Raw genomic sequence first — 23,125 nt, 5'->3', positions numbered from 1 at the left:
TTGGTCAACCGCAGTTCAAGTCTCAGACCTGGTAGCTTCCTTCATCACTTTCATTTCTCTCTGATGAGCATGAGTGCCCTATAAAAAAATTAAAATAATAAAATTAAACAATTCTTTTTACAAGAAGTTAAGCAAAGTCCATTTTTATCTTTTAAGGAAATAATTTAAATGTTTATGTTGAACTAATTATTAATTTTTTTACTTTTTGCTATAGGGTGGGGGTACTTGCTAGTGAGACAGAGAGGAGGGTAAGTGAGAAATTACCCCTCGGGAGGATGGCTGTGCCACAGTCCTTTCTTCTTCTCCTCTTAGGACTTTGGTCATGCATGTACACGCACCCTGTGTATTTTTTAAGCTGCAGGGGCTGGCATTCTAACAACAGTCAGTCATGGGATCCAGCTGCCTTAGCCTACTTGCTGGCCCACTGAACAAATTAACAGTTGTTCAGAAGATAACATTTTGTATACTTTTTTTTTTTTTTTTTTAAAGATTTTTGCTATAGTGCATGAGCTTGTCAGACAGAGACAGACAGACACAGAAAGTGAGAAATCATCCCCCAGGGGGATGACCATACTGCAGTCCCTTCTCCAGTTTCCTCTTGGGACTTTGGGCATACACGCACACGTACCCAGTGTGAGGGTTTTGTTTGTTTGTTTGTTTGTTTTAACATATTTGAGAGGTTTTTGCTATAGGGCGCATGCGCTCGCCAGACATACAGAGAGAGCTAGAGATAGAAAGCGAGAAATCACCCCCCAGGGGGGACCTTAAAGTACAGTCAGCCATCTGGGAGCCTAACACCCTTAACCATCATGCCACCTGGGCATGCCCCCCACCTCCCAATCCCATGTGAGTTGAAGTTGCCATGTCTGGGACTCAAACCACGATCTACTACATGGGAGTCCAGTGATGTAACCATTATGCTATTTGTTGGTCACTCATTTTAAAATATGGCTCACTACTGGCGGTGAAAGTAGTTGATAAGACAGAAGTTTGGTTCGTTTTTTTGTTTTGTTTTGTTTTGATTTGGTTTTTTTAATTTGCCAAAGGATGCATGCACTTGCTGAAGGGGAGAAAAGAGAGAGAGAAAGAGAAAGTGAGAAAGCACTCTCCATGGGAGATGGCCATGCTTCAATCTCTTCTCCATTTCTCTCACGTTTCAGGATTTTGGACACATCCAAACACATGCCAGGAGTGTTTGTCAGGCTGCTGGGTCTTGAACTCGAACTGTGTGGTTGGCCATGTGAGATCCAGTCGCCTTAACCACCATGCTACTAGCTGGCCCCAAAGTTTCTAGGTGTACGAAACGTGTTTTATATACTGCAGTGGCACTCCTGTGTGTGGGCACGTGTGTATGTCTTTGTATGCAGACTTCGAGAAATTCTTGGAAAAGTGGAAAGAGGGTACAAGGTCGTTTTGGTGCAAACTATTTTGAAGTCAGTGTGTAACTTTCTCATAATGTACCTTTTTCTTGATATTTTTAGCAGCCCCTTGTACAGGTGTATTCTCTTTGAAACAAATTGTCGAATGCTGAGTCTGAAGACTTGTAGTTATGAACCTAAACCAAGTGGCTCTTGGCCTCCCCCCACCCCATGACTCTAGGAATCTAAGCAGCTGCTCATTTCCGCTATTTATTTCTGTCCTCAAGTTCATAATAAATGGTAGACCTTTGGGGCCAGCAGGTGGTATGATGGTTAAGGGCACTGGACTCCCACATGGCCAGTCGCCGTTCGAGTTCCAGATCTCTGGCAGCTTGCTCTCTCACTTTTCCTCCCTCTCTCCCTCTCTCCCTCTCTCTTTCTCTTTCAGTCTCACTCTCTCTCTGTCCCTCTCTGATCAAATGAAAATAAATAAAGTTAAATAAAAGTAATTCTTAAAAAAAAAAGGTAGATCTTTAAACATATTGTTGAATTGATGACCGTCACAAGGAGATGTACATAGAGTGAGCTGAGATGTAATGCTCATCTCATTTAAAATAAAATCACAGATGTCCCTTGAAAAAGACAATTACAATATCTGTTCTATCTGAATTCTGAATATTTTTATTGCATATGAAATCACACATATTACATTCACCATTGAAAAATGACTCAATGAAGCCAGGAAAGACAATCCGAAAATATTAAGTCATACAGCTCCAAAATGAGTTATATAAAACCAGAATGAATTTCAATTCCTAACACATGGTTTCTTCTAAATAAGTACATGCGGAGGCTGAAAGTCAAGTAAACTGGAAGGTTAAAAAAGAAATCTTTACTCTTCACATTATGAGTCACCTCCTGACAAATAAGGATCCACTCCATGAAGGTCGAATTGTTTCCAGAGAACAGATCCTTTCATCCAGAGCTCAGTGGTCCCGCTAACCCAAATTTCCCTTTGTTTACAGGAAGCCTCTGTAGTCAACATACTCCTACTGACAGAGCCAGACCTGAGGGAACATAGCTAATGATGGGGCAGTTCTCCCCCACTCATTAAGGAACATAAAAATGGAGACCCTTAAAGCTTCAGATTAAATTGTGAAAATATTATTCTGCCCACCTAAAAATAATCTACTGCTTATTTTAAATGTAACATGAACTAGGATAGAAACATACGAAGACCGTGTCTCCTAGAATGAGAGACAAAAAACAAACCAAAACCAAAACAAAACAGCTTCATTTTCTTTCTGTCTCCGAACTAAGGTGAGGGAAAGAACGTGCTTGCCCGAATGTGTGCTGGAGAGGTGGAGGGGGCGGTGTGCAGGGGTCTGGCGTTACGAATGCACCAGGGTAATGTTCCGGTTCAACGTTAGTGATTTCTTTTCCTCTTGATTTGCTATTTGATATAAGAAATTCCCCACATGTTTCCATGGAGACATATGTTCTGCCCTCCAGAATCTATGAGAACGAAGCCTAGGAGCTGCAATCCTATTTAATCTTATGAGGAATGTGGTGATTCTGAGGCAGCCCCGTTTAGGGTCTGGGTGTAGAAGTCCTGAGGATACCGGAGATTAGAAGCTGAATTTCCCAGTGGTCAATGATCACTGGTGAAATTATTGGTAAGACACCTCTTTAGAGTAAGATCCGTCATACCTACAGAGGATAGTAAATGTTACATATGTACTTTAAAGAGATGTACCACCAATGTCTCTGAAAGAAGTAGAACACCGATTCCTTAGCCCGCGCGTGTCCCTGCACTGACTGCATCCGCCTTTCTTCTGTAGAGAGCTGCTCTTCTGACTCATATGTGCTGTCCACTTACTTTCCCGTGTAGTGGCAACCTATGCAGGGATCTCTAAAAACATACCACTGAATTTTACTTGCTTTTAAACTATATGAATTTTTAAAAATGCTGTATGTTTTTGGCTGTGCCTTGTTTTGCTCAGCAATATTTACAAGCAATGCTGATTATACATTTCATCTATATGTCTTCTACTACACATTAAGAGTGGACTCCCACATGGCCAACAGTGGTTTGAGTGGTTCAGCTTCATCAGGTGAGGCAAAACTGGTTTTCTAATGAGTTGTAGCAATTTCTGTTCCTACCACAGGGTGAGTGTTTCTGTTGCTCCACATCCTCACCAACACTTGGAATCATCTGACTTTTCCGTGGTGGCCATCACGTAGTGACGTAGATACTTTGGGTTTTCCTGATTACTAATGAGACAGTAGATCTTCACTTATGTATTGACAATTGGAGTTCCTTTTTTGAGTGCCCGTCTAGGTCTTTTGTTTAGTTCATGGAAAAAATGGGATTAAAGTACAAGTTTAGGGCCAGTAGGTGGTGTAGTGCTTAAGGGTGCAGGACTCCCATGTGGCCGACTGTGGTTCAAGTCCTGGACCTGGTGGCTTGCTTTCTCACTTTCTTCTTCTCTTATGCTCTCTCTCTCTGTCTCTTTGGTTAAATTAAAAAGTAATAATAAATAATAATAACATAAATAAATAAAAATTTTAAAGAGGTTTTTGCTATTGGTCACGTGTGCTTATCAGAAAGACAGAGAGACAGAAAGTGAGAAATCACCACCCAGGGGGTATGGCCATGCCGCAATTCCTTCTCCTCCATTCTCTTCTCAGGATCTTGGGCATGCACACACATGGGCCTGGTGTGAGTTTAAGCCACTGAGTCCAGGACTCAAACCATGGTCAACTACATAGGAGTCAGCGACATAGCCATTATGCCAACTGCTGGTTCCAATAAAGAAATATTTAAAAAAAAAAAGTACGAGTTTATTTTGGTGCAGAAAACTTGAATGAAGCTTGTTCACTGTGTGAGTCACATGTTCTCTATCACTTTTTTTTTTTTTTTGGAGAGATTTTTCGCTATAGGGCGCGTGTGCTCGCCAGACAGACAGAGAGAGACATAGAGACAGAAAGCGAGAAATCACCCCCCAGAGGGGATGGTCACGCCGCAATCCGTTCTCCTCTCGGGATCTTGGGCACGCACGCACACGCGACCAGCATGAGTTTTAAGCCACTGGGTCCGGGATGCGAACCGCGGTCGACTACTTGGGAGTCCAGCGACATAGCCATTACCCTAACTGCTGGTTCCCTTCTCTATCACTTTTGATCCATCAATTACCATTAGAGATGCATTACAAATATCCCCCTTGTAAAATATTGCTTATATGTTTTCAGTTTATGTGATTAGGTACAAATGAGTTGAGTCTTGTTGTATCCATTTTAATACAATATATTGGGTCATTGGAAAAGCCATAGTGCATTTTTGCATAGAAAAATAAGACTTTTTTGTTAACCCAGTAGTTATTTAAGGAGGCTCTCATTTAGACTATAGAGGTCATTTCTAGTCAGTGATTCTGATTCTTATATATATATATTTTTTTTTAAGATAAGAACTTTTTTAAAATATTATTTATTTATTTGGTTATTTTAGAGTGAGAGAGAGAGAGAGAAAAAGTGAGAAAGCAAGCCACCAGGTTCAGGACTCAAACCACCGCTGGCCATATGGGAGGGAGTCCAGCACCCTTAACCACCATGTCATCTGCCGGCCCCCTAACTTTTATATTTTGTAAAATATTTAGTAAACCACATTTTGGAAGAAAAAATAATTTTACTGTCCTATTTACTAATTTAGGATTAAAAATACTTATGTCTCCTAACCTTGTTAACTCAATTCTGGGGTCCCACTCTAAAGAAATAACCAGAAGTAGTTTAAAAACTTTATGTATCAGAATACATATTTGTGGTGGAAAATAAATAAATGCAAACATAGATTATGACAATAGAGTGGTTTAGTAACTATGACATTTACACAATGGCATTTTTGCAGCTGTTAAAATTATTTATAAAGATTTGTGGAAAGTTACTATATCACAATGATATATAAATATTTTATTTCAATTACTTTAATGACAACTACAGAAAAATTCTAAAAGTCAACATCTCAAAATGGTAACAGTAGTTGGTGGTATTTGGTCTTTCCCCTTCCCTTCTACTATTTTTTTTTCCTTTCTACTTTTTTATATGTTCCCTATTTTCTACAATATTCAAGTGTCTTTTAAAGTTAGGTAGGGAAAATAGAGTTAAAATTATGAACTAAAAATACATTTCTAACTAATATTTGAATATATACTCAGTCTTTTATGTCAGGTTATTCTTAGCTGAAAAATTTTAAAATCTCAAGATAGAAAAGTCATTTAGCTTATGTGATATGGAAATGTATAAAGTAATAGCTAATGCTTTAAATAAATGTCTTGGGGGCCAGCAGGTAGCATGATGGTTAGGGTGCTGGACTTCCACATGGCCAACCATGGTTCAAATCCTGGACCTGGCAGCTTGAAACTCACACCAGGTGTGTATGTGTGTGCCCAGAATCCCAAAAGGAAAATGGAGGAAAAGGATCATGATATGACCATCCTCCTCGGGGATGATTTCTCACTTTCCCTCTCTCTTTCTCTCTTTGTGAGTGGATGTGCACTATGACAGCCCCTCTCCCAAACGAATGAATGATTGAATGTCTTATTGTGCTTTATCTCTCATAGGTAAAGTGTTGATAGAGGAGACCCGGTACCTTGCTCCTAAAGTTGCCAGTCATTTGAGCCCAGGGATGAAGCCAATAGCCGCTGGATCCTTCAGCTCACATGTGACCGAATTTCCAAGAAAACGCAAAGGAAGTGAATCAGACCCATCCCAGTAAGTGAATTTGTTCCTCTAACTCCATGAAATCTTTGAGTTTAGGGAGGAGAGAAAAAGATTGCTTTTAATATCATTATTGACTTCCAAGTACATGATAGCATTTGTGTAGGGATGATTTTTTATCTACTCAACCTATCCAAGTGCCACCTCTGTCATCGACTGACTGGAGCTATGTCACCCAACTCTGATGTTTAGTAAGTGTCCAGGAGAGTCAGCTGGAGTCTGAAAGAGACGTGGGGACACAGGGCTGGCTTGCTTATTGTCTGTGGTGGTAGTGAGATACTCACTTTCTTTATGGAAATACTTAACCTTCTTGCACATTTGACTTAAAATAATTACTTATCACCTTACTTATACTTTAACAGTAACCAACCCTTAGTCAGTTTAATTGCTTAAAACACTTTTTTTTCATATTTGTTAAGTCAAGTAGATAATAAAGTCAATGTTGAAAGTACCTTCTCTTTATTTTTGCTGCTTATTGTAACTTGCAGTTCTAGATACTCTTTTTTTTTTTTTTTGGAGAGGTTTTTGCTATAGGGCGTATACGCTCACCAGGAAGACAGAGAAAGACAGAGAGAGAGAAAGCGAGAAATCACCCCCCAGGGGGGATGGCCACGCTGCAATCTCTTCTCCTCCATTCTCCTCTCACGATCTTGGGCACGCACGCTCATGCGCCCGGCGTGAGTTAAGCCGCCGGGTCCAGGACATGAACCACGGTTGGCTAAGTGAGAGTCCAGCGACATAGCCATTATGCTAACTGCTGGTCCCAGTTCTAGATGTTCTTTAATGACCTTCCCAAAGCAAGAGTTAAAATAGTGAAAACATTACGGCAAAATTGCAGTAGCAATCAGAGAGACTCACCTTTGGCCGGTACTTTACATAAATGTGGATGTTGACGGTAGTCCTCCGTCGTGGATGAAGGGGCGAGTCCTGAGTGGGGGGTATGAGGGGAAGACACAGTGAGACATCCTCACTCTCTAATTCTGTCCTTCCCCATACACTTCATAATTTAGCTTCAGTTTCCAAGACAGCAGAATCAGTGTTATTAAAACATAAATACCGAAGCCCTTCCCAAGCTTTGTATCGAGGGTTAGTAGATACTCTCCTGTCTTTAGTTGTCTGTATTTTCTTAGTCTCTCCCATTAACATGAGGGCTCATAGAAACCTCAGTTGATTAAGTGACAGTGTATTTGCTGGTTTTCATCCTAAATTACACGTTGATAGTCTCCACTGAACTCCAGCTAAAAGTGACTGTTGGTCCTTTTTTTTCCTCCTTATTCTTCCAAATTATAAGCATTGTTCATTCCTAGTATCAAAGAAGATTGTGGCTGCTGAAGTGGGAATTGTGAAGAGGTAACAGAGCCTATGCCACAGGGGAACATGGTTGAGACCTTCCTGGGGTCTTGGAGTGAACAGAAATACGGGATCAGTGCTGGGGACATATTAGAAACATGCAAGACACTGGAAGATGATGGGTTTTTTGTTTTTGCGGCAGGCAGCACTAGAGATTGTTTAGTTAAGCAAACCACATTTTCGACAGTGAAGAAGCCAGAACTCAGGAACGTCAAGCAGCTCTCCCAACGTTACACAGCTCACTAACGTGCCCGATTTCTAGTGCGGTACTTTCTTTATCACAGCCAGCTTCCTGTCTCTCTGGCTGGACAGGGTAGGGTGCTTCCAGCACATGGGAGTGATGGCGCTGTCCGTTGCCCAGCACATCTGGGTCGGGGGTGACCTGAGGCCTCCTTCCTTCCAGGTCAGGAAGCATGACAGAAAAAGTGGTGGTGGAAAAGCTTTCTCAGAATCCCTTTACCTATCTTCTCTCAACAAGCATAGAAATATCAGCAGCCAGTGGCAGCAGGTAAGTCCTGGACTATCACTGAGCATATTCCATCCCCTTCCTGCAGTAGGAGGACAGTATCCATCCCACCGGTCGGCTCATTCCCATCCCAGAGCTTCTCCATTCTGCACCCGTCCTTCTGTTCCACAACTTCCCGCTCCCTCTAATGAGGTGATGGACATCAAGTACTTTATGGGTTTTATGAAGTGCTGATTATATAGTATTCTTCCCAGAGGCTCAGGGCGTGAAAGTTGTTTACTAGTTAGTCGATGTGAATAATGTAACCTTGGAGGGCTTCGTATTTTTAAACAAAAGATATATGAAAATGTTCACTCTTTCTGTAGCACTGTTGGTTTTGAATGGAGAACAGGTTCTTTAAAAGGATCTTTGATGAAGATTCTGTGGAACATAGTCATTAAACATTTATGGAATACCTGCTATGTGATATGCCGTAGTTAAGAAGAAAGAGACACAGATAAGACACAAGAAATCTGTACAAGTGGGAAAGACACAAGTAATTATTATACTTCATTTTAACTGCCATAATAGGGGCCTGGGTACTCTGGAAACAAAGGAAATTGGGCATTTAAGTCGGATTAGGATCAGGAATGAAGGACAGCGGCCTGGAGAAGTTGCCTTTAGCTAAGTTGTAAAGACTAGCAATGAGTCTGTAGAGCCAGAGTGGAGAAGGCGTGTTAGGTAGAAGGGGCAATGCTGTGGAAGTGCCAGGTGGGAACAGCATGGGGCTGGTCAGAAACCAGTGGCCTTTGCCTCGAGCAGAGGGGGCATGGACAGGTGAGTGCGCTGTGAGAGCTGAGAGAGACACGGACTAGGTCATGGAGGTCTGCTGTGCCATTGGAAAACCAAAGAATCTGAAGCAAGAGAGGAACTTGGTCAGATTTATTTATTTTTTTAAATTGCTTGCCTCAGGGCCAGCAGATGGCATTGTAGTTAAGGCATTAGACTCTCTCATGGCCAACCACAGTTCGAGTCCCAGACCTGACGGCTTGAAAATCAGGCTGAGCACGTATGCATGTGTGCCCAAGATACCAGAAGGAGAATGGAGAAGGGATTGCCATATGGCCATCCTCCATGGGAGGTGATTTCTCACTTTCCCTCTCACTGTCTCTGCCTCTCTCTGGTGAGTGCATGTACCCTATGGCAAAGACTTTTTTTTTGGTAAGAATAATTTTATTAATTATTATTATTTTTAATTTACTTTAGGGCATGTGTGCTTGTCAGAGGGAGGCAGATAGAGAGAGAGAGAGAAAGCAAGCCACCAGGTCCAGGACTTGAACCACAGTCAGCCACATGGGATTCCAGTGCCTAATCCACCATGCCACTTGCTGGCCTGGCAAAAATCTTTTTAAAAAAATTGCTTGCCTCTGCACTTTCTTTTATTTTTTTAAGAAAAAAAATTATTTATTTAATTTTATTCATTCATTCATTTCTTTTAATTTGACCAAAGAGAGACACACACAGAGACAGAGAGAAAGTGAGAAAGCAAGCTAGGTCTGGGACTTGAACCATGGTTGACCAGTGCTTAACCACTATGCTACCTGCTGGCCTCATCCTCTGCACTTTCTAACTTTTTTTATATTGTGATGAAATATATATTAAATATGAAATTGGCATTGGGATCACTTTTTTTAATTTGCTGTAGGACATGTGAACTTACTAGAGAGAAAGAAAGAGAGAAAGTAAGACCCCCTCCCCCCCCCCCACCCCCATGAGCCACATAGTTGGCCATGTGGGATCCGGCCGCCTTAACCACCATGCTGCCAGCTAGCCCCTGAATTACTTTTCTTTTTCTTTTTCTTTTTGGGGGGGGTTTTTGCAGTATAGTGTGTGTTCTTGCTGGAGAGACAGAGAGAGAGAGAGAGAGAGAGATAAAGAGAGAGATGAATGGCCATGCCACAATCCCTTTTCCATTCTCTGAAGACTTTGCGTATGCTTGCACATGACTGAATAATACTACATTCTAGGGGGAGTGTCTTCATAAAGTTCATGGAAAATGTGTATTATGTAAAAACTATGCATGGATTTCAATTTTTTTACACCAAAATGAACTCAGATTTTAATTCCATTTTTCATAAATTTTTAAAAGAATTGTTTAATTTTATTTATTGTTGTTACCTAAAGAGATTTTTGCTATAGGGCATGTGTGCTTGCTAGAGAGAGAGAGACAGGGAATCACTTCCCGAGTGATTTCTCCTCCATTTTGCTCTCAGGATTTGGAGCATGTACACACTTGCACCTGGTGTGGGTTTCAAGCTGCCAGATCTGGAACTTGAAACACAGTTGGTCATGTGGGGATCCAGTACCCCACCACTACGGCACCTGCTAGCCCCCATGATTATTATTCTTTGATTTATTATGGGGCACATGTACTCCCAGGAGAGAGGGAGAGGGAAAGTAAAAAAGCAAGCTGCTAAGTTTGTGACTCTAACTGTAGTCAGCCATGCAGGGAGTTCAATGCCTCAACCATCACGCCATCTGCTAGTTCAAGTCCCAGATCTGGTGGCTTGCTTTCTCATTTTCTCTCTCTCTCTCTCTTTGTCTCTCTCTGGTGAGCACATGTGCCCTATAGCAAATTCAACTACAACAACAACAACAACAGTAATAATAAATAAAACTAAATGATTCTTTAAAAAAGAAAAGAAAATATTACCACTATAGACCAGTTGCCAATATGGAGAAAATATATAATAGCAGATTTACTGAGACCAGCAGGTGGTGTAGTGGTTAAGGCACTGGATCTCCCATGTGTTCGACTGTGGTTCAAGTCCCAGACCTGGTTGCTTGAAACCCATGCCGGGTGCATGGGCATGTGCGTGTGTCCCCAAAATCTTGAGAGGAGAATGGAGGAGAAGGGATTGTGATGTGGCCATCCCTTCTGGGGGGTGATTTCTCACTTTCTGTCTGTCTGTCTCTGTCTCTCTGGTAAGCTCACATGTGCTATTGCAAAAGTCTATCAGATAAATAAATAGCAGATTTACTAATTTTCTAGGTATGTGCTATAAACAAGGAAATGAATTGTTTGTCTGACAAGAGCAAGCCTTTATTCTACCTAGGACCATTAAATAAAGGTGTATTGGGATTTCATAAGTATAGTATATTTGGATTCCACTATGGACACAAGTTTACTGAGTTCATTTGCTAAAATACCAGTAATCAGGACCAGCAGTTGTCATAATGGCATTGTCGCTGGACTCCCATGCAGTTGACCGTGGTTTGAGTCCTGAACCTAGTGGCTTAAACTCAGCTGGGCGCGTGTGCATGCATGCCCAAGATCCCGAGAGGAGAATGGAGAAGGGATTGTGTCGTGGCCATCCTCCCTGGGGAGTGATTTCTCGCTTTCTGTCTCTCTGTCTCTGTCTTTCTGGTGAGTGTACGCACCCTATAGCAAAAAGCTCTCCAAAAAAAAATAAAGAAAAAGGCCCCCCAAAAAAAAAAAAAAGTGTATGTGTGTGTATATATATATATATATACACACACATACACATATCAGTAATGAAAGCAAATGAAGATTTAAGAAAGCCAAAGTTGAGCTTTAGAAATTGAAGTAATGTATATGTGTGAGAGGTCCTTAGCAATTCCATGGAAAATGTGTGTTATGGAAAAACTGGCCCAGTCCATAGCATGGTGGTTAAGGCACTTGGACCCCACGTGGTTGGAATCATGGACCTGGCAGTTTAAGAAACATACTGGCATGTGTGTAAACGTGCCCAACATCCTGAAAGGAGGGAGTGATGGAGAAGGGACTGTAGCATGACCGTCTTCCAGGGGGTACTTTCTCACTTTCCCTCTCTTTCTCTGTCTCTTTCTGGTGAGCGCACACACCCTCTGACAAAAACTTGAAAAATAAAAGAAAAAAAATGCATAGAGTTTAATTTTTTCGTACCAAAATAAATGTATTCCTTAATTTAATTTTTCCATGAGATTTTGAAGCCCTCTTACATACCTGTATGCTTACAGATCCTTAGAAGAAAATCACTTGCTTGTATTATTGTCTGTTTTGTTTTGTTTTTAATTTCACTTAATATGAAGTCAGGCTAAAATGAGAAAAAAGGAAAAGTAGCTGCTTTAATCTGATTTTCTCTTTTGCTTCAGAAAAGCTGTTTAAATTTGTGCCAACTGCACACGCACACTGGCATGAAGAAAGAAATAGCAGAATCTATGGGAGCCACACCAGCCTGCAGGGGATGCACCTCCCCTGGCCTCCTGAGCTATAGGACTCAGAGTCATTAACTTTCCAGGGCCTCTGTCCCTTCCTCTGTAAAATGGGGATTGTAATAACTACATCACTGTGTCTTGAAAGTCAAATATCATGTGACAGTATCTTTGATGAAGTGCCATAAATGTAAAAGCTTTTCTTTCTTTAGACAGTAAAAAGAAAAAGTACTACTTGATTAAGCTTTAGTCTTAGAAGTTCTTTGTATCTGGAATATTTATAAGTATCTCTTCATTAATTGGATTATATTTTCTATAAACAGCATTATCTTTTTAAAGTAGAAAAATATTAAAAATCTCAAAAAGTTCATAGGTCCACCTGTGCTGGTTTATGAAGTCGGGGTGCCACCATGTGATACTGGAGCCACACGGGAGACCCGGGTTTGGATCCTGGGTTGACCTGTGATCCTGGCTGTCTGAGGGGCGTGGGGAGAGGCTCACAGGCATGGCAAAGCCCTGTCAAGGGTACCAGTCTTTCTCTCTATTTTTCAATAATAAATAAACTCATTTTAAAAAAAAATAACTCAGAATGTTCAAATGACTACAGTAGTTGAGAGGTGGGTTAACTGTTTTTTCAGTGCCTAGAAAAATGTTCACTGTTAAGTCTTTCAATCAGGAAATTCAGTAAGATGAGTCAGAAGCCTTAAGATAGTGGTTCATAAATTATACTTTTAGGGTTTATTTTAGAGTATAATCAAAGATACATATTTCACATATCATTAGCTATGTTATTTATGGTATTAAAATATTTGAATATTGTACTAACTAACCATGGCAAGTGATTAAATAAATTATAGTTTAGCAAACCAGTGGCCACTGTTTAATCATTTTAAGTCATGTTTTCCAAGAATATTTCAAACTGTGGGAAAATAGTCATGTTATAGTGTTAAATAAATAAGACATAAAAATTTACATACTATGATATGAATTTGTTTATTATGTATGCAGTATACTTAGAAATAGCTACTCAGCTCCACTAGCCCCACCCCACAACACAACACGCCATGGCTAATCAGTAGTCTGAGCTGATTTGTTTCTGTCTACTCATTTAGGAAAGAGACACATTAAAAAATTAACTGTAATTATTTCCAGGTAGGATTAAGGGTGCTTTTCCTTGAATTTTAAAAATATTCCTCAATTGATATATTTAGAAATACACACACACACACACACACACACACACACACACAACACATATATGTAAGCTAACAGGTCCCTTATAACATCACTTCTCAGGGCATAGCAAGTAAGAAAAACTTAATAGTCACAAATCACAAATATTCACATATCCATATAAAACATGATGTGTGTGTTTGTATATATATTTTTTTAACTTTTTTTTTCTTAGATTTTTTTTTTTTTGCCTAAGGGCACATGCACTTGCTGAAGAGAGACAGAAATTACTGCCTGAGGGGATGGCCATGCTGCAATCCCTTCTCCTTAATTTTCCTTTTGAGAATTTGGGCACAAACACAAATGTGCCTGGTGTGTTTTTCAAACCACTGGGTCTGGGACTAGAACTGTGGAGTCGGCTACATGGGATCCAGTGCCTTAACCACCATGCCACCTGCTAGCCCTGTAATATATTTTTAAAAAAACGTATTTAAGGGCCAGCAGGTAGTCTGGTGGTTAGGGCTCTAGACACTCTTACATGGCCAATCACAGTTCAAGTCCTAGACCTAGTGGCTTGCTTTCTCAATTTCCTTCTCTCTGTGTGTCTTTCTCTGATAAAATGAAAAATAAGTGAATGAATAAATAAAAGTAAATAAGTCTTTAAAATATGTCTATTTGGGGGGGGAGGAGAGGTTATTGCTATAGGGCGTGTGCACTCGCCGGAAAGAGATACAAAACGAGAAATCACCCCCTGGGAGAGATGGCCATGCTGCAATCCCTTCTCCTCCATTCCCCTCTCAGGATCATGGGTACACATGCACACTTATCTGGCATGAGTTTAAGTCACTGGGTCTGGGACTCAAACCACGGTTGACTACATGGGAGTCCAGCGACATAGTTGTTAGACCAACTGCTGGTCCATTTAAAATATATATTTAAAAAATATTTTCAAGAACTATTTAGCCTGGATCATTTCTTAATACTGAAAGTGTTCTAGCATCATCAGTTTCTTTCATTTCAAGCATATTTGGGTGACTATATTTATACTAAGGGCTACATGAATGTGAAAAATAACATTGGCAAGTGGTCATAGCTTCCAGTTTTTAATATTTCTTAACACCTAGATGTTGTTTTAGGCAAAATAAATTCCTTTTTATTAATGTCTGAAATGTTTAATGTATTATTAGGCTGTGTTAATATAGTCATCATAAGGTTTTTGGTAAGCTATCAGTTGTTTTTAAAATAATTACTACATGGAGCTAGGTGGTGTGGTGGTTAAGGCTACTGGACTCCCATATGGCTGACTGTGGTTCGAGTCCCGGACCTGGTGGCTTGCTTTCTCACTTTCTCTATCTCTCTCAGTTCCTCTCTCTGTCCCTCTCTGGTCAAATTTAAGTAAATAAATAAAGTTAAATAAATTAATTTTTAAAAATAATTCATGTTATTGTATGATAATTGTATTCTTTCTTAAGACTGGCATGAGATAATTTCTAAGTGGAGCATTTATCATTGTTCATTGTCAGTTGACAATAGGTTTTGTTACCCTGATGGGAATGGTGGTGTCGCCGAGCTTTAGCGAGTGCAGCTCCAGTGGACAGTCGTAATCGTTGCAGGTCTCGAGGTGTTCAAGGTAGTAGCATTGATAGCTAAAGGTTTAGTAGAATGAAAATGAATGGACTTAATCTTACATTTATTTTTTTCTCAAGAATTACAGGAAAGCTTTTTCACATAGTTTGATATTTTATCCTGCTTTTTTGTAGAGTGGAAGATGGTGAACAACAAGTAAAAATGAAGTCCTTCAGGTACATTGAATTGTTTAGATGGTACATGGTGGGTGGAAAATCTTTAGCCAAAGCTAAAGGTGATACCAAGATAGCATGGATTTATGAATACTCAGTTTTTCTCATTTAGTATGCTCTGAGAAGTGATGTTATCGGGGACCTATTAGCTTACTTTTCTATCTATTCGAGTAACATTTTGACTTTTATACCTTGAAAAGTTCTCTTTAATCGCTGTTTATTAAAAACAGTTACTGTTGGTGCCGGCAGGTAGTGTGGTAGTTAAGGTGCTAAACTCTAACATGACTGACCGTGGTTCAAGTCTCCAAACTGACAGCTTGCCTTCTCAATTTCTTTCTCCCTCTCTCTCTCTCTCTCTCTGGTGAATGCATTGCCCTATAGCAAATTAAAATAATAATAAATAAAATTAAGATAAATAATTCTAAAAAATTAAAAATGGTAGTTTATTTAAGAGCTATAGCCCCATGGCCCAGTAGTTAAGGGAACTGGATCCCACATGGCTGACTCTGTGGTTAGAATCCTGGATCCAGCAGTTTGAAAAATATAGTAGGCATGTGGGTGTGCCCTAAGTCCCAAGAGGATGGAGAAATGGAGGAGAAGGGATTGCAGTCTGACCACATCTTATGGGGGGGAGTACTTTCTCCCACTCCTTCTCTGATCTCTCTCTTGTAAATGTACCGAGCCTTTGGCTAATTAAAAAAACAAACTCATTTTTTAAACTCTACAACGTACTTTAAGCACTAGAGAGAAACTGATGCATGTAAACAAATTCATTCTATAAACATCAGAATTAGTTGTGTCAAGCATCCGATTATTAGAAATTTGTCGTCATAAACTCTTTGCCTCTTGTTTCTACACATTGCTTCAACAACAGCAGCGATTTTTTCCCCTACATATGGCAACATGACCAGATCCGAGTTTTTCTTTTTCTCCATTTATTGTTTCTGATAGAATTCTATAAGACACTGAATGGTTTGAAGTAGTAATTATTCAGAATTAAGAACTGGATCCCTGATCTATTATTAAGCAGAGAGTTAGCCTTATTCAAATCCTCCATGAATCTTTTCCAAAGCTGCTCCGTCAAGTAAAGTTTCTTTCTTTTTTTTTTTTTGTATTCTTTTTACAAACCCTTGTGTCGAGGGCTGACTCTCAATAGATCGCAGCGAGGGAGCTGCTCTGCTACATACGAAACCCCGACCCAGAAGCAGGTCGTCCATGAATGGTTTAGCACCGGGTTTCCCCACGAACGTGCGTTCCGTGATGGGCGAGGGAGTGGTAAAGTTTCTTATTCAGAAACTGGTTATTTCACTCTCTTCCGAGTGTCCTAGCTCTGTCATCCTGGGTGACTGCTCTCCACAGTGGTCTTCCTCCCCGGTGTTGCTCTCCCTCCACAGCCTGGCTCTGCTGTACAGGCCTGGAGTCCAGCATCTCCATCCACTGCATCTGTTTATGCTCATGGGTGATACTGGTAGAGAGAAGAAGTGATCAGGCTAGCAAGAGTATCAGTAACATTCTTGTAATCATAAATTTTTAATCTAAAAATTGTTCACGAACAGAGAAAAGCATAAAGAGAACACGACATTTTATGTAATTGCATGTGAATTCCTTCCAGTTCACCCAGAAGTACATATGAGAGGGCCTTCAGAAAGGTCATGGAAAATGCATATTGTGAAAAAACTATGCGTGGATTTCAATTTTCTCTTGCACACAGAATGGTTTGAATTTTGAATTAAGCTCATACTTTAATTCCATTTTTCCACAGACTTCTTAAAGTCCCCTCATATGTTGTTTGAGGAGTGTCATCGCCCAGGGTGAGTGGTTGGGGACAGGGAGTGTTTAAATCCATCAGTCTCCATCATCTCTCCTCCCTGCCCCCACCCCACATTTTTAATCTGGAAAAATGACATTTTCTTTCATCTTATTTAAAGTCTTCATAAAAACAGATCAGAGAAAGTCTCCCACTTAACCTCTTCCCCATCAGATTACTTCTCTAGGCTCATGTAGAAATTTCTGCAGTTGCCATGATCTGAATGTTGTAGGAGAAAGACAAATGTTTACGGCAAAGTGTGAGAAGTAAAACAGCCTAAGTTTTGAGGTCTGAGATACAATCTTTCCCTCTCATTTTCATCATCTGTGGCAATGTCTTATCAATGGCATCTTCCTGTTGGTTGGCAGCGTTGTTCTTTTCTTGCGATGTGTTAAATAATAGCGTATCTGAAAATCGATGGTGTCTTGGATTTGAAGAAATATGGTCAAGGTGTGAAGGAACTGAGGCAGCTAAGAGAGGGGAGTAATTAATCATGCAGTGGTCAGAGAAAGTTTGCCAGAAGAACTGTAGTGGGTTCTGAAAAAAGAAGAGTAGTTTTCCAAGAATAGAGGAAGAGGGCATTCCCAGGGAAGGAGCTAATAACAGGCAAGGCATAGAGGAGATGGGAGACATGGTGGCTTGTTGGAGGACTAGCAAGCCGTCGGGAGAAAACATGGAGAGGTGACCCTGGAGGTGAAGGCATGAGCCAGGTTCAGAGCACCCGGGGATTCTTGGGTTAACTAGGGAGTTGGTCATTCCTTACTTCAGCAGTACAAATGCACTGAGCAGTTTTATGCACCGGAATTATACGATTGTATTAGTTTTAGAATGATGATTTTGGCAGTTGTGGGTAGAAGAGACTTCTAGAAGAAGAGACCTCAGTTTAAAAGACTTCAGGTTAGAGCAATGAGCCTGAAGCAAGGCAGTGACAGAGCAGACAGAGAGAAGAGAAAGACACCTTCAAGAAATATAGGAAAAACTATGACTCATTTAACTCTTCAGGGTAAAGGAAGAGGTCTGGAGTCAGTCTCGTCATGGACCAAGATAAATCCTATAGAAGGAAGAGTAAACCAGCAGTTGTAGAGGAAGAATTGAAAGTGGGCAAAATTGCAGACAATGCATTGGGTTTGGGATTTCTTGAATTTTAGGGTGTTTTGTAAGTGACTTTAGTATCTATCTAATTCTGGTTCCAAAGATTGAGAAATGGATAAAGAAGGAATAAGAGAGGGGACTAGTGTGGCCTGATGGTGAAAGTGCTGGATCTCACATGGCTGACTCCAGGTTATGAGTCCTGGACCTACATCGGGTGCATGTGCTTGTGTGTCCAAAATCTGAGGGTAGAGTGGACGAGAAGGGATCATGGCATGGCCCTTCCTGCTGGGGGTGATTTCTTACTTTCCCTCTCTCTCAGTCTCTCTGGCAAGCACACACCCTCTATGGTAAAAATCTTAAAAACAATAAATAAGTTTAAAAGGAATAAAATAAGGTTATAATAGTGAGTAGCTTGTAGGCAGTTGTAAAGCTTTATGAGGTAATAGGCTCTCTTAGGGTGAACCACAGAGAGAGGAAAGAGGGCACCCAGCAGGGACTCCGTGTGTGCCAGGACTTAGAGAGGAAGAGCAGTCGGGTAAGGAGGCTGGGGGCGGAGCAGGCCGGTAGAACAGAGGAGGATGAGGACAGGTCACAGAAGCCATGGGGAATGAGGACTAAGCAGTGTCAGATTCAAGGCAAGGTTTAGTAAGATATTACATGAAATAAGGATGATTTTTGCTAGAAAACTTTTAGAGAAGTGGGGGTTGTGGAAGGTTGACTTTAAAGATGGAGAAATGCCTGGGAGATTCAAGATTTACTGCCAATGGCATTCTCTCAGGGAGCTTGCAGAGAAGGGAAAACGGTTGCATGAATGAAATAAAACTTTTGAATTAGAGAAAGTATTTTGTTTGTTTTCAGAAGGAAAACTTGAGCACATTATTGACTCATGTAAGTTTTCTCAGTTTCTCTCTCCCTGTCTCTCTCTGGTGAGTGCATGTGCCCTGTAGCAAATTAAAATAATAATAAATAAATAAAATTAGGTAAATAATTCTTTTTAAAAAAAGGGTTGTGAAGACAATGAGATTAAGATGTTGGTAACTGTTTATGCAAATACCAGGCAGGGTGAGCTTTGAGTAAATGAATACCCTTCTCTTTAATGAAGGGAGATAGAAAAACCACGGAGGCTCTCAGACACGTCTTAGTTCTCAAAGGTTTCAGGAGGTGAGGCACACAGGAACCGATCGTAGGTAGTGATGGGAGTAAAAGAAGCACAAACTTTCGGAGTGCTGCTGTGTTCTCGGCGGCTCTGCCCTACATGCAGGGCGTTTGGGAGGAGCAGTGTGTGTGCTGGTCTCAGCACCCGCTCCGCTGAGCGCCTCTGGGTGACAGGGTCTGCTGACTTTGGTATAAAGGAGGTTCTTTTTTCTCTTAGAGAAGCACATAGCCAAACTGAAAAGCGGAGGAGAGATAAAATGAATAATTTGATTGAAGAACTGTCTGCAATGATCCCTCAGTGCAATCCCATGGCACGCAAACTGGACAAACTTACGGTTTTAAGAATGGCTGTTCAACATTTGAAATCTTTGAAAGGTAGGTTTGAGAAATGGTTTCCATACTTGGATTTGTGAAGTAAGTGTTCTCTGTAATCGAGGTCTCTGATTAGCTTGTTATTGGCTGTTCAGAGTCCATACAAATGTGCCTTTCAGCTTTATTGCCCTTCATTTTGGTGTTTGTAGTCCTTAGTGTGGAGAGAAACTAAATTGGGTGTCAGAAAACTTGATTCTTTTTGGGTCTGTTTAATTTTAATTTTATCATTTAGTTTTTTAAATTTGCTATAGAGCACATATGTTTAGACACACATGCAAACACACACACACACACACACACACACACACACACAGAGCAAAAATGAGAAAGCAAGCCACCAGGTCCAGGACTTGAACTGCGGTTGGGACCTTAATTCCATGTCACCTGCTGGCCCTAATACATTTTTTTAAAATTTATTTTTGTGGTATTGATTTTTTTTTTCTTTCAGTTTTGCTATAGGGCATGTGCACTTGCCAGAAAGAGACCGAGAGAGAGGGAAACTGAGAAATCACCCCTCGGAGGAATAGCCATGCAGCAATCCCTTCTCTTCTGTTCTTTTCTTGGGATTTTGGACATGCATGCACACTCACTCAACATGATTTACAAGACACCAGTCGGTGCCTTGAACCACATAATCAGCCATGTGGGGTCTAGTTCTTTAACCTCCATGCCATCTGCTGGCCTCAGAATACTTTAAGCCGTAGCTGGAGCTTACTTTTGAACCTGAGAAGTCTATTTATTTAAAAAAAAAAAAAAAAATATATTTTTTTGCTATATGGCACATTGACTCACCAGAGAGACAGAAAGTGAGAAATCACCCCCCAGAGAGGATGGCCACACCACAGTCCCTTCTCCTCCATTTTCCTCTCAGAATCTTGGGCATGCATGCACACGCGTCTGATGTGAGTTTTAAGCTCCCGGGTCTGGGACTCAAACCACAGTCGACTATGTGGAAGTCCAGTGATGTAACCATTATGCCATCTACTGGTCCTGAACCTGAGAAATCTTTACATTTCTACTTGTGTTTCCATGTAGTGGTAGAATATAAAAAGAATATTGCCTGCCCTACATACCTACTTCTCAGTACTTTAGAAGTTCTGAAGTATAGTATTAATTATTGGAATAACTATTAATAAGTTATTGGAAGATTTCTGTTCTTGAAAAAGAAAATCTCCTTAATTTCGGCAGTTTCTCTTAAATGTTTGTTCAGGTTTATCAGTAAGTATCTTAATATGTGTCTTGCCTTACTGTTTTAAAGTATTCTCACATGTGTTAGACATTGAGTGAAGGAGGTTTCTATTTTTTTTTTTAATAATTATTTTATCTAACTTTATTTATTTATTTTTATTTTGACCAGAGAGGGACAGAGTGAGAGAGAGAGGGAAAGTGAGAAAGCAAGCCACCAGGTCTGGGATTCAAACCGTGGTCGGCCATGTTGGGAGTCCAGTGCTCCTAACCACCATGCCACCTGCCAGCCCCAAGTGAAGGAGGTTTCTAGCCACTGTCTTTTGGTGTGTGCATGGTCATTTATGACTTAACAGTTCTCTAACTTGAGCTTGCGTTTTAAATCTTTGTAATAAATGTGCTTGCCAATTTGTGTAATAGAAATCATACCTGCTTTGGGAACAACTCCAGTCTAACTGGGGGGGCGGAGGGCAGGGTAATAGAAGTAAATTAGTTTTAGACATATTAATGTTTATAACCAAAATTTACAATGGGAAGATAAGATCTGGCTGAATAGTGAGCTGAAGACCACAGAAGAGGACAAAGTTCAGATCCATAAAGATTTAAAAGATTACAGTGAAGTTTGGCTCAAAAAGTATAAAAAAGAAATGAGCAAAAATTGAGCAAGGGTCTTAGATCTCTATTCCGTACTGTGTGCTAAGAAAAAAAGCCTATTTTAGGGAAAAGGAAATTACATGGACACAGTATGGGGACTGTGCCAAGCTGAGTTAAAGTGGTTAGGGGAGGGCAGCGTTAGCCCGGACTACGGGTGCTTCCTTAAAGGAGTGTGATTAGAGAGCTTATTTTCATAACCATCTGTCGTGAAAGAAGACAACTGGAACTAGCGTAACTTGTACGCATACTTCCTTTGAATCTTTCAGTATAGGCTGAACTGAGGTCATTTGATTGCAGTCCTAAATTACAGGACTATTTTTGCATTGGCAGTGTCCTGAGGGAGGAGGACCTAAGGGAAAAACCCAGAATCAGGTAGCTAGTTCAGTAGAAAGAAATGAAGCATCAACTATGTCCCCTGGAGTTAAAAAAAGTGAAGAAGGCAAAGTCTCCACCCTTTAAGCGTTCACGTCTGAGAGGAGAAACCAACCCAAAAATATTAAGTGTCTGTGAAAGCATCTGAGTCCTTATTGTTAATCTTGTCCTCGTCTCACCATGACTTGCTGGTGACATCAGTCTGCAGACCGTATTTAGAGTTGTAAGCCCCCGGGTCTGGGATTCAAACCATAGCCGACTATGTGGAGTAGCCCAACTCTGCAGTATGTGGTCTCCAAGCCTCTGGGCCCTCTGTGTGTGCCGTCTGAGTACTGGGGGGCGGTAGAGTGCAATGATTCATGCATGGGGTCCTGGAGGCAACCTCCTGGTTCAGAGCCTGGCCCCCTGACTTCATAGCTACGAGACTCACTCACCTTCTTTAACATTCTAATCTTAAACTTCCACATCTATAAAACAGAGATAATTCATTTGCCTCATAGGTTGTTTGTTTTGTTTTTGAAAGATTTTTTTTTCCCTTAGGGCACATGCACTGCCAGAGAGAGATAGGGAAAGACAGACACAGTAAGAGGGAAAATGAGAAATCTGACACACACACACACACACACAGACACACACACACACACACACCCCACCCCGGGGAAATGGCCACACTGCAATCCCTTCTTCATTCTCCTCCTGGGATCTTGGGCATGCATGCACACATGCAGGCCACCAGGTCCAGGACTCAGACAGTGGTCTGCCATGTGGGAGTCCAGTGACATAACTGCTATGCCATCTGGTGGTCCCATCCTCGTGGGGTTATTAAAAGGAAAGAATAACACATATGGGGTGTTAGCACAGTGTTCGTTAACGAGGGAAGTGGTGGTAAGAGTATTGGTGGCAGTTATTATGGTCACTTTTGTTTTTTTCCCCACCTAATGAACATTGTGAAAAAGGTAAGTCCCCATGTTGCTTCATTCGCTTTTGCCGTAGGAATTCTGAGACCCGGATTTGTTATCCAGGATGGACAGGTGTATGGAACACGCAGCCTGGCTTTTATTAACCAACTTCACACTAGCGTCAGCTCTGTCTTACTGCCCTTATTTTCTCTTTAGCACATCCCACTCACTCACCCTGTCATTGCTCACCAGTCTGGCCGATTTACACTGGCAGGGTTTCCCCAACATACTTCTGCGATGTGCCCTGCCCACCTTGCTTCAGGCAAGACCTAGAAATGTCACTTCCTTTCTCAAAATAGATTTATCGTTGTACCCTGGCCTGGTGCTTGGAGTCTGCATCTTTTGTCTTTTTCTCAATTTTCATTACTTATCTGCAGTCCTACTGACTGCTGCATAGTAAGAATTATATATATATA

The 23,125-nt window shown here is 40.8% G+C and overlaps 1 protein-coding gene across 5 annotated transcripts in view; it reads left to right on the top strand.

The window, feature by feature from the left end:
- The first annotated feature begins 5,978 nt into the window (after positions 1–5,978).
- Positions 5,979–23,125, top strand: part of BMAL2 (basic helix-loop-helix ARNT like 2) — an 80,102-nt gene continuing 62,955 nt past the window's right edge. For 2 of the 5 annotated variants that reach the window (XM_006140269.3, XM_014587195.2), the window contains exons 1-4: positions 5,979–6,125; positions 7,885–7,989; positions 15,075–15,116; positions 19,385–19,542. In XM_006140269.3, the coding sequence (XP_006140331.1) occupies positions 6,040–6,125; positions 7,885–7,989; positions 15,075–15,116; positions 19,385–19,542 (391 nt within the window). In that variant the 5' untranslated portion in view covers positions 5,979–6,039. The remainder of the gene's footprint in view (positions 6,126–7,884; positions 7,990–15,074; positions 15,117–19,384; positions 19,543–23,125) is intronic. The other 3 variants (XM_014587199.2, XM_014587197.2, XM_014587204.2) reach the window with 3 other exon arrangements.

Source organism: Tupaia chinensis, unplaced genomic scaffold (genome assembly GCF_000334495.1).
Source record: "Tupaia chinensis unplaced genomic scaffold, TupChi_1.0 Scaffold000028_1, whole genome shotgun sequence".
Lineage (NCBI taxonomy): Eukaryota > Metazoa > Chordata > Mammalia > Scandentia > Tupaiidae > Tupaia > Tupaia belangeri.
Note: the sequence above shows the minus strand (reverse complement) of the source record. Positions and strands in the feature narration are given on the sequence as shown.